The sequence below is a fragment of the Siphateles boraxobius genome, unplaced genomic scaffold (genome assembly GCF_051911475.1).
Source record: "Siphateles boraxobius isolate OS27281-9 unplaced genomic scaffold, OSU_SipBor_1 39, whole genome shotgun sequence".
Lineage (NCBI taxonomy): Eukaryota > Metazoa > Chordata > Actinopteri > Cypriniformes > Leuciscidae > Siphateles > Siphateles boraxobius.
In genome coordinates, this window is record NW_027509019.1 from 3,299,861 (window position 1) to 3,314,737 (window position 14,877).

Below are 14,877 nucleotides of genomic sequence, written 5' to 3' on the forward strand. Positions count from 1 at the left end.
GCTCTGTACCGCTGTGTATTCGCGTCCGGCTACGGTAGAAACATGGCGTCACAATATGTCGACCTTCATAGAAGGGGATTCCCGCGCCTATGTAGATATAAATGTCTCATTCTAAGGTAATAAAAACATTACGGTTTATAAAGTAAGTTCTTTATACACCACTGAAAACATAGTTATGGATGTCATATTGCATTTCTGTTAATAGATACTCAAAATTTTTACACATTGCACCTTTAAGCCAGGAGAGGTCCCGTCTTTTGCCAGAAAAGGCAAATATGTTAATCTTTCTTCAGAAGAATGGTTAAAAACTCTTGAGTCCTTTTGCAGCCTATACCTGCATACCCAACTGTATGTTCTTTTACAGAAAAATATAGTTTATTTCATTTGTTTTACATTCATTTGTTTTTAGTATGTTTAAACATGGCTGTTTATTTCACTATAGATCATTGTTTTATTCATTTTACATTTAAAAAAATAAAGCAATGTTAATTCTGTTCTCAATTTGTTCTTTAAAAAAAAAAAAAAACACAGCACAAAGTATCGATACGAATACCGTTAAAGTACCGGACCGATAAGCAGTATCGGTAAGAGTAGTAATACCGTTAAAACCTTAACGATACCCATCTCTACACCTGGCTGACTTTTCCATTTGTTTGCATGATATGGTTAGATTCAGATGTCAAATATCATACAAGTTGGGTGGTCACTATATTTACAGTGCAACCATCATATGTAAAAAATATAATATTAATCATATTATAAAATATCATTTATAGTTACAACTGTAAAGCATTATTAAATTATTATAGGATCTCCTCAATACTTGCAGAATATTTACTTTTTTAAATAATTTTGTTTCTGTATTTTTAAAATGAACATATTTTAATAACAGTATATTTATTGATCAAAAATGAAATTTCTATATATCAAAATAAAACGAAAGTAGTGCAAACTTTGCTGTGATTGTTTTGATCAAGTATTATCTTAGACATTATTAAAAACATTATTCTAGCTGCAGTAATTGTATCAGTCGTGTGTCTTTTACCGTGTGTCTGTGGGGTAAAAGACCTCGACACTGAATTCAACAGTTTTAAACAAACAAACAAAACACTTTTATGATTTATTTTCACACAAAATCTGTTACTCCATTATTGTTCAATAAAAACATTAATCATACAATCATTCAGCAACGATGAAAAGCTGTACAAGGCCTTTAGCCCCATTATACCCCATATCTAATCCGGCGCAGCAACACGAGACAGACAGCTCGTAGAAATGTCAACACAAAGCATGCAAGAAAGTGGAGCCATTCAACAGTATTGTAAGTATATCAGGGAGGCAAACAAACCATGCGATGACCCACGGCGTTATCTGAGGAATTTGAGAGGAGCTCCAGCCGCGTTTCATTACGATTTAATAAATTCTTTGCGCTGCAGATCTGAGAAGACCAGAGCGCGCTCAAGCGCAAATCTTTCTTCCACATGCACGCGTACAGTATCACGATCAGATGACTCTAACACGTGTTGTCATATCTCGCTGGCTCCAGTCCAAAATTAATCCAGGATTACACTTTAACACAGAGAGAACTCAATGACTAATAAACGCAGTTGACGGAGCTTTCACTTGTCGAGGACTTCTTAAGCAAACAGACAATAAAATAAACGGAAGACAGATCACATGCGAGATCTCAAAATGAGGTCTAAAGGAGTGTTTGTGCTTGTGTTACTAGGCGCGTTAACCGCTTATTACGTCTATTCACCAATCCCGAATAACATAGAAGAGAGATGGAAACTAATGCTCACTGACTCGTTCTTCAAAACTTTAAGCCACTTGGTAAGTTTGCATGCATTTGTATTTTAAGTGGATTGAGCTGCCTGAAATACTGACAGACATCATTCTGAAGTTTAATGCCAGTTAAACGCATGTGTATAGCGATATTACTGCCATAACGTTATATCTCGTATCGTGTTGTTATTTTCGGCTGGGTTGATCAAAGAGTGTGATTACGCAACTAATCGCAGTTGTAACCTATTTGAGATAATTTGTTTGGATTTCACAAGTGTTTGGCACGACACCACCGTGTCTGCTCAGGAGTGTGTGTCAATAGAGTCAGGCAGATTTACAGTTTACAGATTATTCTTAATCCGACCATTAAAGTAAGCTTTGTGGCTAATAATAGAAGGAAGTTATAGCAGGAAATTCCATTTAAATAAACACCTTAATGTGTAAATGCAGCTTAAATAGGGGCGAGTGTTGTAGCTATGGGGTCTCCAACCTTTTTTCACTTGAGAGCTACTTTTATAAAAAGATAGTGGCCGAGAGCTACTCATGTAATACAACACTTAAATCTCTTAAATAATGTCTCATAACTCTCAAATTCACAACTATTTATGTCACCCTTAAATGTCAGTGAAAAGAACAGAATCAGAGATTCATTTTCTTATAGAAAATTGTACTTTGCATATTATACTGTAAAAACATAATTATAGTTGATTTTCTTAACTAGAGATGAAATGGCATGAAAATGATCACGGTTATCAGAGAATCCTGTTCAAAAAGTACTAATACTACACAATAAAATCAATTCATCAAGGTTTAAGTTTGCTGTTTAAATCCAGCAAATGACAAATATAATTAGCATTAATATGCACTTTTTGTTTACATAAACATTAAAATAATAACATTTCAAAATGATGGCCAGATTTTAAAGGAGTGTCTTGCAACATGTTATCTATTAACATGTAGGCTACAAGTTCAAATAAAGTTTTGACAAAAAAGTTTTTATTAAAAAAAAACTCACATATTTCAGCCTTTAAATCATTTTTATAAAAAGAATGAGTCAAAAAAGATTAATTACTGACGTTTACAATGCACATTAGCTTATCTTTTATTATTAATAGTAAAATTCGGTTCGATTTTCCCGTGACGTCTGTCGTTGCTATGCAACCATGCAGTGCGCTCTCCACAATGACAAAGAAGTTGTAATAGCTAATGGATTTCCACCACCAAAAAATGTTTGCTGTAGCTCTGCTACAAGATTTAATTACGGAGAAGAGAAAAACACCCATAGTGTTTGGTTGCACCCCCATCCTTCATGTTAAAGGGTTAGTTCACCCAAAAATGAAAATTATGTCAGTATTTACTCTCCCTCATGTTGTTCCAACCCCGTAAGATCTTCGTTCATCTTCGGAACACGAATTAAGATATTTGTGATTAAATCTGAGAGCTGGATCACTCCTCCATAGGCTTCTAAGGGATTGACACTTGTTCCCCGAAAAGTTATTAAAGACATCGTTAAAATAGTCCAAGTGACTACAGTGGCTCAATCTTAAGTTTATCAAGCGACGAGAATACTTTTTGTGCGCAAAAACAAACAAAAATAACGACTTTATTTCAACTATTCATTTCCTTTTCTGTGGGCCTCGAGTCAGTTCACTAGTGTAACAGCGCAGGGCTTCTGTGTTGTACGTCACACACATGACCAGCGTCGGCCAATAGTGAGCCTATGTGTGATATAACCCATAAACATTAACTCATCCATAAACATTATTTCCGATAAACATTATTCGATCCATCGGCATGACGACAAGTTCCATGATTCTGCTTATTCACTGCGTCATAAATCTAAGCCTTTGTTATCGTAAGAGGTAAGCGAACACTAGCAGTGAACATTTTTTTACATATAGTAGCTTTAAACATTTCCATTTAAAAAGGTAAACAAATAGGAACATTTATATTGTAAACAAGTTTTTAAAAAATGAATACTGTACAAACACATAAAAGTATGGCTAACAACTAAGGAACATACCACAATGTCTTTTTATGCTGCATCCCAATTTATTTACTACGCCCCAAAAAATATGTAGGCTACTCTTTTTTTTTTTTTTTTGCAAAGAAAAAGTACATACATTTGAGTGTAGCAGAAGAGTAGGCAACTTTTGGAACATTATACCATGTCATAATTGATTTTTTTTTTTGTGGCATATTTGTGTTGATCCTGTCGTTGTAAACTGGCATGTCAATCATCTTGTCACAGTTAACGTCCTCATGTGCTATCGGAAAGTCATGTTTAATGGTGCGTTCAAGTCCTCCTGCGATGTTCGTATTTATGAGGTGGGAAGTCGTTTTTACGACGGCAGGTGCATTCAAGTAAGATGGCACCGGTGTACTTTCTCTTAACTAATTACACAAAAATACAGCCGCACTTGCACCGGCAGGCTTAATACACATCGAGCCATGCGTACCTTCCTCGACCTGAACATAGTCAACTAACTCATCAAGTTTACCATTGCTTCTTCATTCAACATGGAAGAAATCGGTTAAACTTCAGCATCACCGAAACGAACTATCCGGACTTTTCATGGACCGCAACATAGTGCTCGTTGGCTTAAAAGCAGGGCACCTTCCCGCATTCTTAATACACTCTGAGGGGTGCACAAGCCCATTTAGAGTGTCTGTAATGAGCCAATTTCGTTTTTTTTTTATGAGGTTGACTTTTGAAAAAAAACACGTTCACATGATGCATTTGAATGCGGAAACACAAGAACATCAAGGGCTAACTTTCCTAATTCGCTGAACATGGTTAGCCCCCACAAAATCCTCCCAGGTAGAGATATCGGGCCAGAATTCATCAACATCCATTGCCTTTGAAAATTCTGACAGCGCACATGAAAATCTGTCAGGGTTGCTGCTGGAATCTTAGTCTGCTTGACATGCTGCATCACTTTTACATCCAAGTACATCGTGTTTAGTGGTCTGAGCTTTTGGCTGTCATTTATGTCAATCTGATTCAATGGAGTGCGCAGAACATAGTCTCTGTCCATGAAGGTGAGAAGAAGATCTGTGAAGGTTTCACAGACCTTGCTCTTCAATGAAGTAATCACCACCTTTTCACTTTGAAAATATTGATTATTTCAAATATTGATTACTTGAAATTCTCTGAGCTGTGCAAGATGTTTTGCACTATTTTTGAAATATTCATAAATGTCTCTGGCTAAATCCTCGCACCTGTATAGAGGTGTCACACACACACACACCGCGGCACTGAGATGCCAGGCAGATCATTTCTGAGGCGGCTGGAGACAGAATTGTTTTTTCCCATCATTGTATTGCAATCATCCGACCTGAACCCCACCTTGTCTTCGATAGGTACATCTGCATCGCGTAATGACTTCATCATTTCGCTGTAAAGCCTTTCTGCAGTGGCCCCTTCAGTGGCAAACTGTCTCTGTTGGTCTGAATGGATCTGCACCAGTTTCCAGAAACGGGTCTGAGTCCTGTTTGTGCCCTCATCGAAAAAATGAACAGCAACACAAATCGTTTTCACATTCGCAATGTCTGTTGACTCGTCAATCAAAACGCTGAATTTTTTAACTTTTCAGGATTTCGGTTAGACTCTCAAAGTAACAGTAGCCAATGACATGCTTGGTTATAGCAGGTGTCTTTGTGCGACCAAGGCTCAAGGTCTGAGCTGTTTTCAAATCTTTAAATACATATTTTTAAGACCTTGACCACGAAGCTGTTCACTCTCTGACGGTTTCTGTGGCAAATAGGCTTTGGATATTTAAGCTGGGCCTAGATTTTTCTTTTTGTCCTGATGTTTTTTGGATTTTTCGTGATTTTTTTAAAACGGTGATCTCAGCCACCGTGTGCACGCTACAACACCGGCAGAAGGCTTTGGTGTCATTGCCTGAAACAGGTCTTAGCCATCCTGCAACACTGGAGTCCTTTTCCCACTCAGTTCTGTATGTTTGCTGTCGGTGCTTACATTTAGGCCTTGTCCACACAGACACGGGGACTTTTTTTACGCGGCTCGGCCGTTCGTCCACACGGAAACGCAGTATCAGGTCACTGAAACCGTTTTTTTGAAAACCCCTGCCAGGGTGAGGATTTTCAGAAACGCAGGTTGCAGTGTTGTCATGTACACAGTAAAACCGGGGTTTTTGCCTCGGGATGTCAGAGTGCGCTCCGTTATCCGCTGTGTTTGACGTCAGATTGTGTCGGACGTAGCCCAAATATTGCTGATAATAGCTTAACTGTGCCAACAGGGCTTATAACATGTCTACAGATACATGCTCAGTTCTCTTACTATATTACGGAACAGAGGCTTCAGAATGCAATTCTACGCAGGGCACTAGTGACAACACTCCCACGACACAGACCCCGCCGCCACCGTTGCCGGTTTTGGACGAGACCCGGTCGGACCTCTAGTTGGTGGGACAGCTTTGAGAACGAAGTGGTTGTGGCTGAAGAATGGAGAGAGAATTTTCGTTTGTCGAGGACATCGCTGTTGACTTTGAGTGCTCTTGACAGCGCCTGATAGCGTGTTTTTGTGTTTTCATGTAGACAGAGATTTTTTTTAAACCGAGCATGTGTGGACGGGATTTTTTTTTTTTAAACGCAGGAGGAAAGACTCTGGTTATAAAAATACTCATGTCCGTGTGGACTAGGCCTTAGGCAGCTCCATAGACTCTGCCTTCCTCTTCGCCTCTCCCCTGTCTTCACCTTCCTTTTCAGCAATCATTTTCTTACTCATTACTTTATTATTGGTTTACTATCTACCTCTTGGAAACAACTGACTTAGCGCTGTGGCAAGAACGTTACCTTGTGTTGTGCATGTGAGAGTGACAAAATATAAATGAATAGTTCACCTACAAATTAAAATCATTTATCCCTTTAAATTTTGAGCATAGACCAGCCATGGACATACAAAGGTTACAGACACTTGAGGGTTTCTTATCAAAAAGACCCAAAATAAATAGAATTTAAAGTAATGCATTTGATCTACTTGCAAATTTGTTTAATTATAATTGGCTAAATGATTGTTCTAACCACATAATATAATGCTAACATTGAGCACATTAAGTCATGTCGGATAAAACATTTTTGAGTTGAACACAATTACGAGTGGGAAATGCATTCTGAGTTTTTTGAGGCCAGTGTTTTTGAGTTGTAGGCATGTTAGTGAGAAAACATGCCTGACATAATTAACAAATCCAGCATCTGTGGTTGATGGTAAATTTTTCAGATGTATGTTTTTTTTTCATTTATAAAATACAGTAGTATTGTACAGTTATTATATAATTGTATATATATATATATATATATATATATATATATATATATATATATATATATATATATACTGTATATATTTAATTTACAACACCTTAAATTGAATAAACAAAGCAAAAACACACCTGATAATTCATAATTTTGCAGAAGTAGAGTTAAAAAATCCTTGCTATTTTTTTAGTAGAAAAGGTACATCGCCATCTTGTTCTGACCAAAGTTATTTAATGTCATGATTTCGACTTCCCAACTAGTAATGAACTTCCCAGGAGAATTTGGATGCATCATGGGTATTGTAGTTTTAGAGCTTGAACATGTGAGATCTTTGAAAGTCATGCCTAATCAGTATAGTACACATAACTCGTTTTCTTTCAGTTCAATTTATATTTTAAAAACAACAAAAATAACCCAGAAGAAGTAAATAAGACTGAATGCTTCAGTAGAATCTAGCGGTGCTCATTTGCAGCAGTGTTCCGCCCTTAACCCGGGGTCTAAGGTGTTTTTGGGGTCCTTGAGATGTTTTGACATGCCCTGACATTTTGTGCTTTTTCCCGTTGCATATAAACAGATTAAAGGGATAGTTCACCCAAAAATGAAAATGCTGTCAGTAATTACTCTCAACCATCAAACGACGAGAACACTTTTTGTGCGCAAAAAAAACTAAAATAACGACTTTATTTCAACTATTCATTTCCTTCTCTTTGGGCCTCTAGTCAGTTAAACTAGTGTAATTGCGTAGAGTTACGTCACACGTAGGCTCACTATTGGGCAACGCTGGTCATGTGGGTGATGCGTGTGACGTACAACAACAGATCATACGCTGTTAAACTAGTAACCTGACTCGAGGCCCAGAGAGAAGGAAATGAATAGTTGAAATAAAGTCGTTATTTTTGGGTTTTTTGAGCACAAAAAGTGTTCTCGTCGTTTGATAAAACGCCGGCGCGATAGTCTCGCTTTTTCTCTTAGTGCAAAAGAGACTCGAAAATACTCTGTTGATTTTGATCTTACGTGTTAGTGTTGTACATCATTTGATCCAGTTAAGTTTCTATTTTTTGTGTATAATCACAATATAAACAAAGTATTGTGTTTTAGTCAAATAAAGAAAAATAAACATGATGCTAGTTTTGCCTTCTCTCTGTCAGTGAAGTCCTTTCTGAAACACGTCCGAAAATTAACTAATTCCACGAATACTTGTCATACAGGCACGAGTGTTTTTCCATAATGAAGCTTGAACTCTCTTATTTTAAATGAATTAATTTATATAAAATAACAAATATTCTCAGTTTATGTAATCTGTATGAAAAGAGAGAGATGTCAGTCTTTTTCTTTCCAGCTCATTATACCTGATTACACGTTAATGTGCCACGCCCACGGAGAGCGCGCGGTATTCAAGTGCAAATGGTCTAAGGGAAGCTATTCAAACATGCCAACACCCACCAGCTGGATTATAAAACACATCATGTTTAGGAAGTATCTTACTACCGCTGTGCACACAGCGTATCCCTGCGCTGTGAGCAATAATACTATCTAATAACCCTGGAAAATTTACCAGAAGTGCTGGTAGTTTCATTTCGAGGAGCAAAGGATCCAGCTGATGTAGTAAGTCATTTATTCTTAAGTGCTTTGTTCTAATCGCGATATTGAATAGTGTCTGTAAACCGCAAAAAGACTGTTTAAATATGAATTGCGTGTCTGTGTGTAGGCTAAATGATGAATGAGGGCAATTCCATGCAAAGGTCATGTTTACCATGAAAAAATAAAGTTTTAACCAAAAGAACAAAACCCTTTCTAAGTTGTCCATTTAGGTCTGTAATATACTGTATTAATGTGCTTTAACAAAAATTTTAAGAAAATTGCCTTGTTTATCCACCAGATATGAGGTGAGCAACAATGCTTAAATTACATTTTCAACCAGCCATATTTCATGCTTTCAAAAAAAGGTATCAAAGACCCCCCTTTTTAAACTTTATTTTAACAGTAAGCATTTTGCAGAAAGATGGAGGCATGCCTGAGAAATAAATATACTAATTTGGTCATAACAGCACTGCCTGTTGAATTTATAAGGGCTATAATAAAGAGGTCTTGACGCTTCAGTGCACTGTCACGTCCATAACGTTTTAAAGGTTTAGTTTATTTAATATAAACCGTTACGGACGCTTCATATTAAATCATGCATATGACTATTGTGATCTGTTTCAAGACAGAAATGATTTTATATATAAACTTGTGCGCGTCTCATAACAGAAACTCAACGTAGGGTATGCCTCTCAGAAATATAGCCTATCTATAGAAAGATTGCAAAGATCAAAACGAAAAGAAATGGGCAACTCTCTGATTGTGTAATCTGTATGTGCTTTTTCCACCACCACGTCCCTTTAGAGGCTCGGTACGATCACGCTGACAAAATAATAAAAGGCTAATAATATTGCGTGTCCATTATTTTGTCAAATCATATTTATACGAAATAAAATGTGATGATTTTGACTCGCGACTGTGCATTAAAATCCATAAACTGGCCGAAAACCGTGCGATCATTTAGACACAAAAAAACGTAGGCGTTACATGATTGCTAGTGACTCACATCTACGGACAATAATGTCCATCGGTTCACCTGACTGTGGAGGAAACCTGTGATTTGAACTCCTATATGACAAACATTAATTGTTAATGTATTTTAATTTTGACTGTCTTCCGTAATAGTCTCTGCTTTAATTTTCCGTCTATGTGTTTATAGTAGCCTATTCACGTCCTAGTCGAGAGGCGTCCTGCAATTGCGCGAGGAACCTGATTGGTTTAGGCGTGAAACAGGCGCCCTCTAATTCGCTCGCGCTTCCTGTCATTCAAGCTCAGGTTTTGACAGCTCGAAGATAGCGTTATCTTAAAGCTAAACGCCGACAACAACGACAGATGGATAAAATGGTAAGATGATACTAAAAACCGCACACAATCAGGGAAAATAAATTGAATAAAAATCTATTTATATTAATGTCATATCAAATAGCCCTGTCACCTCAGAGTCATCACCTCAGATAAGATACCATGACAATATAACAACCTACTTTATAGCAGGCTATATATATGTGTGTGTGGGTTTTTGTCACGTCCATAACGTTGGTTTTTCCTCATAATACACTTCATAACAATATATATATTTTAAACATTGATATTTTTATGTTCAGCTAAGACCCCTTCATCATGTGGATAGCAATATTTATACATTGAATTTAAAAGTTCACAGACTTTAAAGGAAATCGAACAGTATACCAAAAACTCTGTCATTTCCCGTCACATCCATAACGCATGCATATTTTCCTTTTTTGGGGGTGCTTAAATATATTTTAGAAAAACATATTTTGCCTGTCAATTCCCCAGATTGGGTGCTCTGAGAATATGCATTTCCAATTTAAATATTGTAAGAAGTTTTTTTTTTTTTCTGAGACATTTCACCTGTCATTATGAGTTCAAATGTCACATCCATAACGCTGGAATTACCCATGAACGACACAGGCACGCGCGCTTTGTTTACTACAGTTATACAGCGCGTGTCTGTGCCGTTCATTCACTCTCGCACCTAAATTAGTAAACGTTATAAACACGATATGTTATAGACTAAATATGAATGTTTAGACAAGATTTCGTGATTGGTTTTGGATAGATTATAAAGTTTTGACTGTAAAAAAAGACTACTGTCACATTAAATAGGTAAACTTTTGTTCACCAATTTCTGCTCATATGTTAAATATACTATAGTATGGGATGTTTTGTCAAAAATAAAGTAGGTATATTGAATTATAAACTAAGATGTTATTATAGTGTTTGTTCCAATATTCAAACTAATGAATCCTTACCTTTTTTAATACGTATGATAAAATGTATACTTTGTACAAAGAAAGAATACATTTGAAATATTGTTAAAATTGTAATTGTTGTTGTAATTGTAACCTATTTGTAATTGGTTACAATTTATAATTGTAAAATATGTATATATAGATAATTTCTTTTGTCCTTGCGTTCTTTGGGACCCTGTGACACACCTGTGTGAAAGGCTAATTAATATGCAGCTCATTATGTATGCGGCACATTATCCGGCCTTTGTCTTCTCAGGTGTGACCACGCCTCCACGCATATTGCCTTTCCAAACAAAAGGTGTCTTATAAAATTTAAATCAATGTATTGTTTTGTGTAAATGATTAGGCAGGATGATTTTCAGATCATTTTGAAGCAAAAATTCTAGGCGAGAACATCCATTAGTCAAAAGTCTTGTGGACACATATTTAGTATGTGTTTTGTGGCCTTATTTCAGACACTTTAAGTTTTAGTTTTTTCAATAAGCATGCATAAACAATATTCTCTCAAAAATACAAACATGTACATACATCTTGCTCACATATTATGGTAGCCCTGTTTGTGCTAAATAGAGTGTAATTATACCTTTGCAATTAATATGTTTATAAGCAACTGAAAAGAAGCACAAATGTCAGGGCATGTCAGAACATCTCAAGGACCCCAAAAACACCCTAGACATCAGAGGGTTAATATGTGTGAGGGAGAGAGAGCAAGAAGTTTACACTTTCGCCTGTCTCTCTCTCTCTCTCTCTCTCTCTCTCTCTCTGCTCGTTCTTTCAGTTAAACATGTGCCCTGTCACAAGCACAACAGTTCATCTATATTACTCACCGATGCAGGAAAAACCCTGTTTATGCAAACAGGAAACAACATAATTTGTCTCGTTTAGTAAAGTAAAGCCAAGCTTTAGATCGTTTTTTCCACTCCATGTTTACCTCCTCTGCTCAAATCGCTTTGACATCATGAATGACGCACAGATGCGTATTGGACGTCGCAGCGATGGTGCCCGATAAAGGACAAAAGGAGAAAATTGAGTTCACAGTCTGTAAATTATGGCTGGGACTCGGAGCAGGAGCATCGATAAGAGGAATCGTTAATGTCGAAGGCATACAATATCGATGGTTCGTAAAACTTAGAACCGGTTTTTGAGTGGAACCGGTTTTCAGTTCCCATCCCTACCCCCTACAGTGCAATCCGGCTAGGTACATATCAAGGTGAAAGTCATCATAGCTTGCGTAGTATAGACCCAGCTTAGCTCCCAACCCAACTTTGAGAATAGATTAACGGCGATATTTTTTTATCGCCCGATAAGAGTCTGCGTTAACGCTGATAACGGCCCACCACTAATATATATATACATTAACACTTAATGAGCTATAATGAGCTGAAAAGAAAAAGACTGACATCTCTCTCTTTTATACATATTACATAAACTGAGAATATTTGTTTTTTATTTAAATTACTTCATTTAAAAGAAGAGAGTTCAAGCTTCATAAAGAAAAAACTCTCGTGCCTGTATGACAAGTATTCGCTGAGTTACAGTACATTTTCGGACGCGTTTCAGAATGGAGTTCACTGACAGAGAGAAGGCAGAACTCACATCATGTTTATTTTTCTTAATTTGACAAAAAGCACAATACTTTGTTTTTATTGTGAGTATACACAAAAATAATTGACACTTAACAGGATAGAATGATGTATAACACTCATATGTAAGATCAAAATCAACAGAGTATTTACCGCCAACCCCAGGGGGTTAAAGGGGAGGAAGAATGAAGAGATCTCAGGAGACAGGAAGTGACATATTCTCCAATAATCTTTACTCGTCTCACTTTACTTGCACAAAAACAGATTCAGTATTCCTCAAAATGAATAAAAACACTAACATACAAACATGAATATTACACAAGTCTGCTATACTTAAATGTTAAATAATGAAAATGTACTTATTTAATTTCAACTTATCAAACAATATCTTTGCTGCTGACCGAATTGTAGATCTCTTCGTAGATTGTAGAATCTTACGAAATGTGTTAGGTATTGCCCAGCCTTCAGCTCTGCAGATATCTGCCAAAGAGGCACCATGCGCAAACGCCCAGGATGAAGCAACATCACGAGTGGAGTGACCTGTCACCCCAAGAGGTCACGGCTCACCTTTGGACTGGTACGCCAAGGCGATGGCATCCACTTTCAAGTGGGCTAACCTCTATTTGGAGACAGCCTTTCCCTTCTGCTGAACAGCAAAGCAGAGAAAGAGCTGCTCTGAGCTTCTAAAGCTCGGCGTGCGGTCCATGTAAATATTGCAAGGCAAGGGCTTGGTCTGCCCCCTCCTGAGGCAGCGCTTGCAAGTTGACCACCTGGTCCAGAAAAGAAGAGGTGGGAACTTTTTGCTGAGCAAAATGCTTGCAGGTCCCCTAACCTCTTGAAGGAAGCGAGCACAGTCAGGAGCATTGTCTTTAAAGACAGAAACTTGAGCTCAACTGGCTCCAGGGGCTCGAAGGGAGCTCTCTGTGAGCCCAAAAGGATGACAGAGAGGTCCCAGGAGGGGATGAGGCGAGGCCTGGGGGGGTTTAACCTCCTGGCACCTCTCAGGAACCTGATGTTCAGGTTGTGCTTTCCCAGTGACCTGTCATCAGCAACATTGTGAAGAGCTGCGATGGCGGCAACATAGACCTTCAAGGTGGAGGGTGACAGCCGAAGGGGTCTTGTCGTTGAGAAAACCACTCAGCAAAAAGAATCCACTCCAAATAATAAGCGCGCCTCATGTCAAGCTAAGTGATAGATTACACTACCACTGGAGGTAGACCACTCGAGTCCCCCACATCCCGTCCAGAGACCACACGTGGCCATATGGTGCCTCGTCCCTGAGAAAGCAGGTACTTCCTCAGGGCAAAGGGAGTCTCCAATCTCCAGGGAACGTGAGCTGTCATGAGAGTGCGTCGGCCACACGATTGAGCTTGCCCGTAAGTATACATGGCGTGCAGCCACCTAAGCCGCTGCTGACTCCATAGGAGGAGATGGCGGGCAAGTTGCGACATGCAACGGGAGTTTAGACCACCTTGACGGTTGATGTACTCAACGGTCGACGTGTTGTCCGTCTGGACCAGTGCATGCTTGCCATGCAGCAACGGTCGAAACCGTCGCAGGGCAAAGAGTACTGCTAGGAACTCGAGGCAATTGATATGCCACTGCAGTTGCGGTCCTGTGAAGGAGCCCGAGGCAGCATGCCTGTTGCAAACAGCACACCAGCCGGTGGCAGAGGTATCGGTTGTGACAACAGCATGCCTATAAACTTGTTGTAGGGTTACTCTGGCTCGTAGAAAGGCAAGGTCCAACCACAGACTGAACGTTTGGCGACAGCTCAGTGTGAACATACAAAGCTGCGCATTCCAAGGTACTTCAGTGGCCCTTTAAAATATTGCACAGCACACATTCAAGTATAAATACTTTTAACTTCTTAACATTTTCTTCACACAATAAAGGCTACCAGTAAGTGTCATTACAAAATAAAGTGCAGAACAAATCTTGACTCCAACTGAAGTCTTACAAACACTTGATGAAATGTATTTTCCCCAAGTCAACACTTGATTGAGTAAAGCATTTACGAATGTTTGGCCAAAAACACTAACATGTATTCCCTTGCCGGTTTCAAACATGAGCGCTTACATGTCACATGTTTCGCTAGCACTAAAGAGTCTCTCTGATGGGGAACTTGTGGGTAGAATGCATAGATATTTGTGAGCCAGTTTGCTCACCTATAAACCTATAAGTTAACCCTACAAGGTAGCTGTTTAGCTCCGCTTCCATGGTGTCCTCCAACTGCACAGATGAAGCAGGGGGCACATCAGTGCTCTTAAAGAAGCTGCCCAGTGATCGCTTTTCCTTTTTCACTGTGGATGTTGATGGTTCTGCCTCAGCTGCACTTTGATGCACGCCACTTGTGGTGCTGAAACGAGCCCTCT

At 38.4% G+C, this 14,877-nt stretch overlaps 1 protein-coding gene across 1 annotated transcript in view; it reads left to right on the forward strand.

Annotated features, from left to right (window-relative positions):
- The first annotated feature begins 1,481 nt into the window (after positions 1-1,481).
- aadac (arylacetamide deacetylase) overlaps positions 1,482-14,877 on the forward strand; it is a 42,781-nt gene continuing 29,385 nt past the window's right edge. Inside the window, exon 1 of the mRNA XM_077197336.1 lies at positions 1,482-1,833. Coding sequence (XP_077053451.1) covers positions 1,678-1,833 — 156 coding nt within the window. The 5' untranslated portion in view covers positions 1,482-1,677. The remainder of the gene's footprint in view (positions 1,834-14,877) is intronic.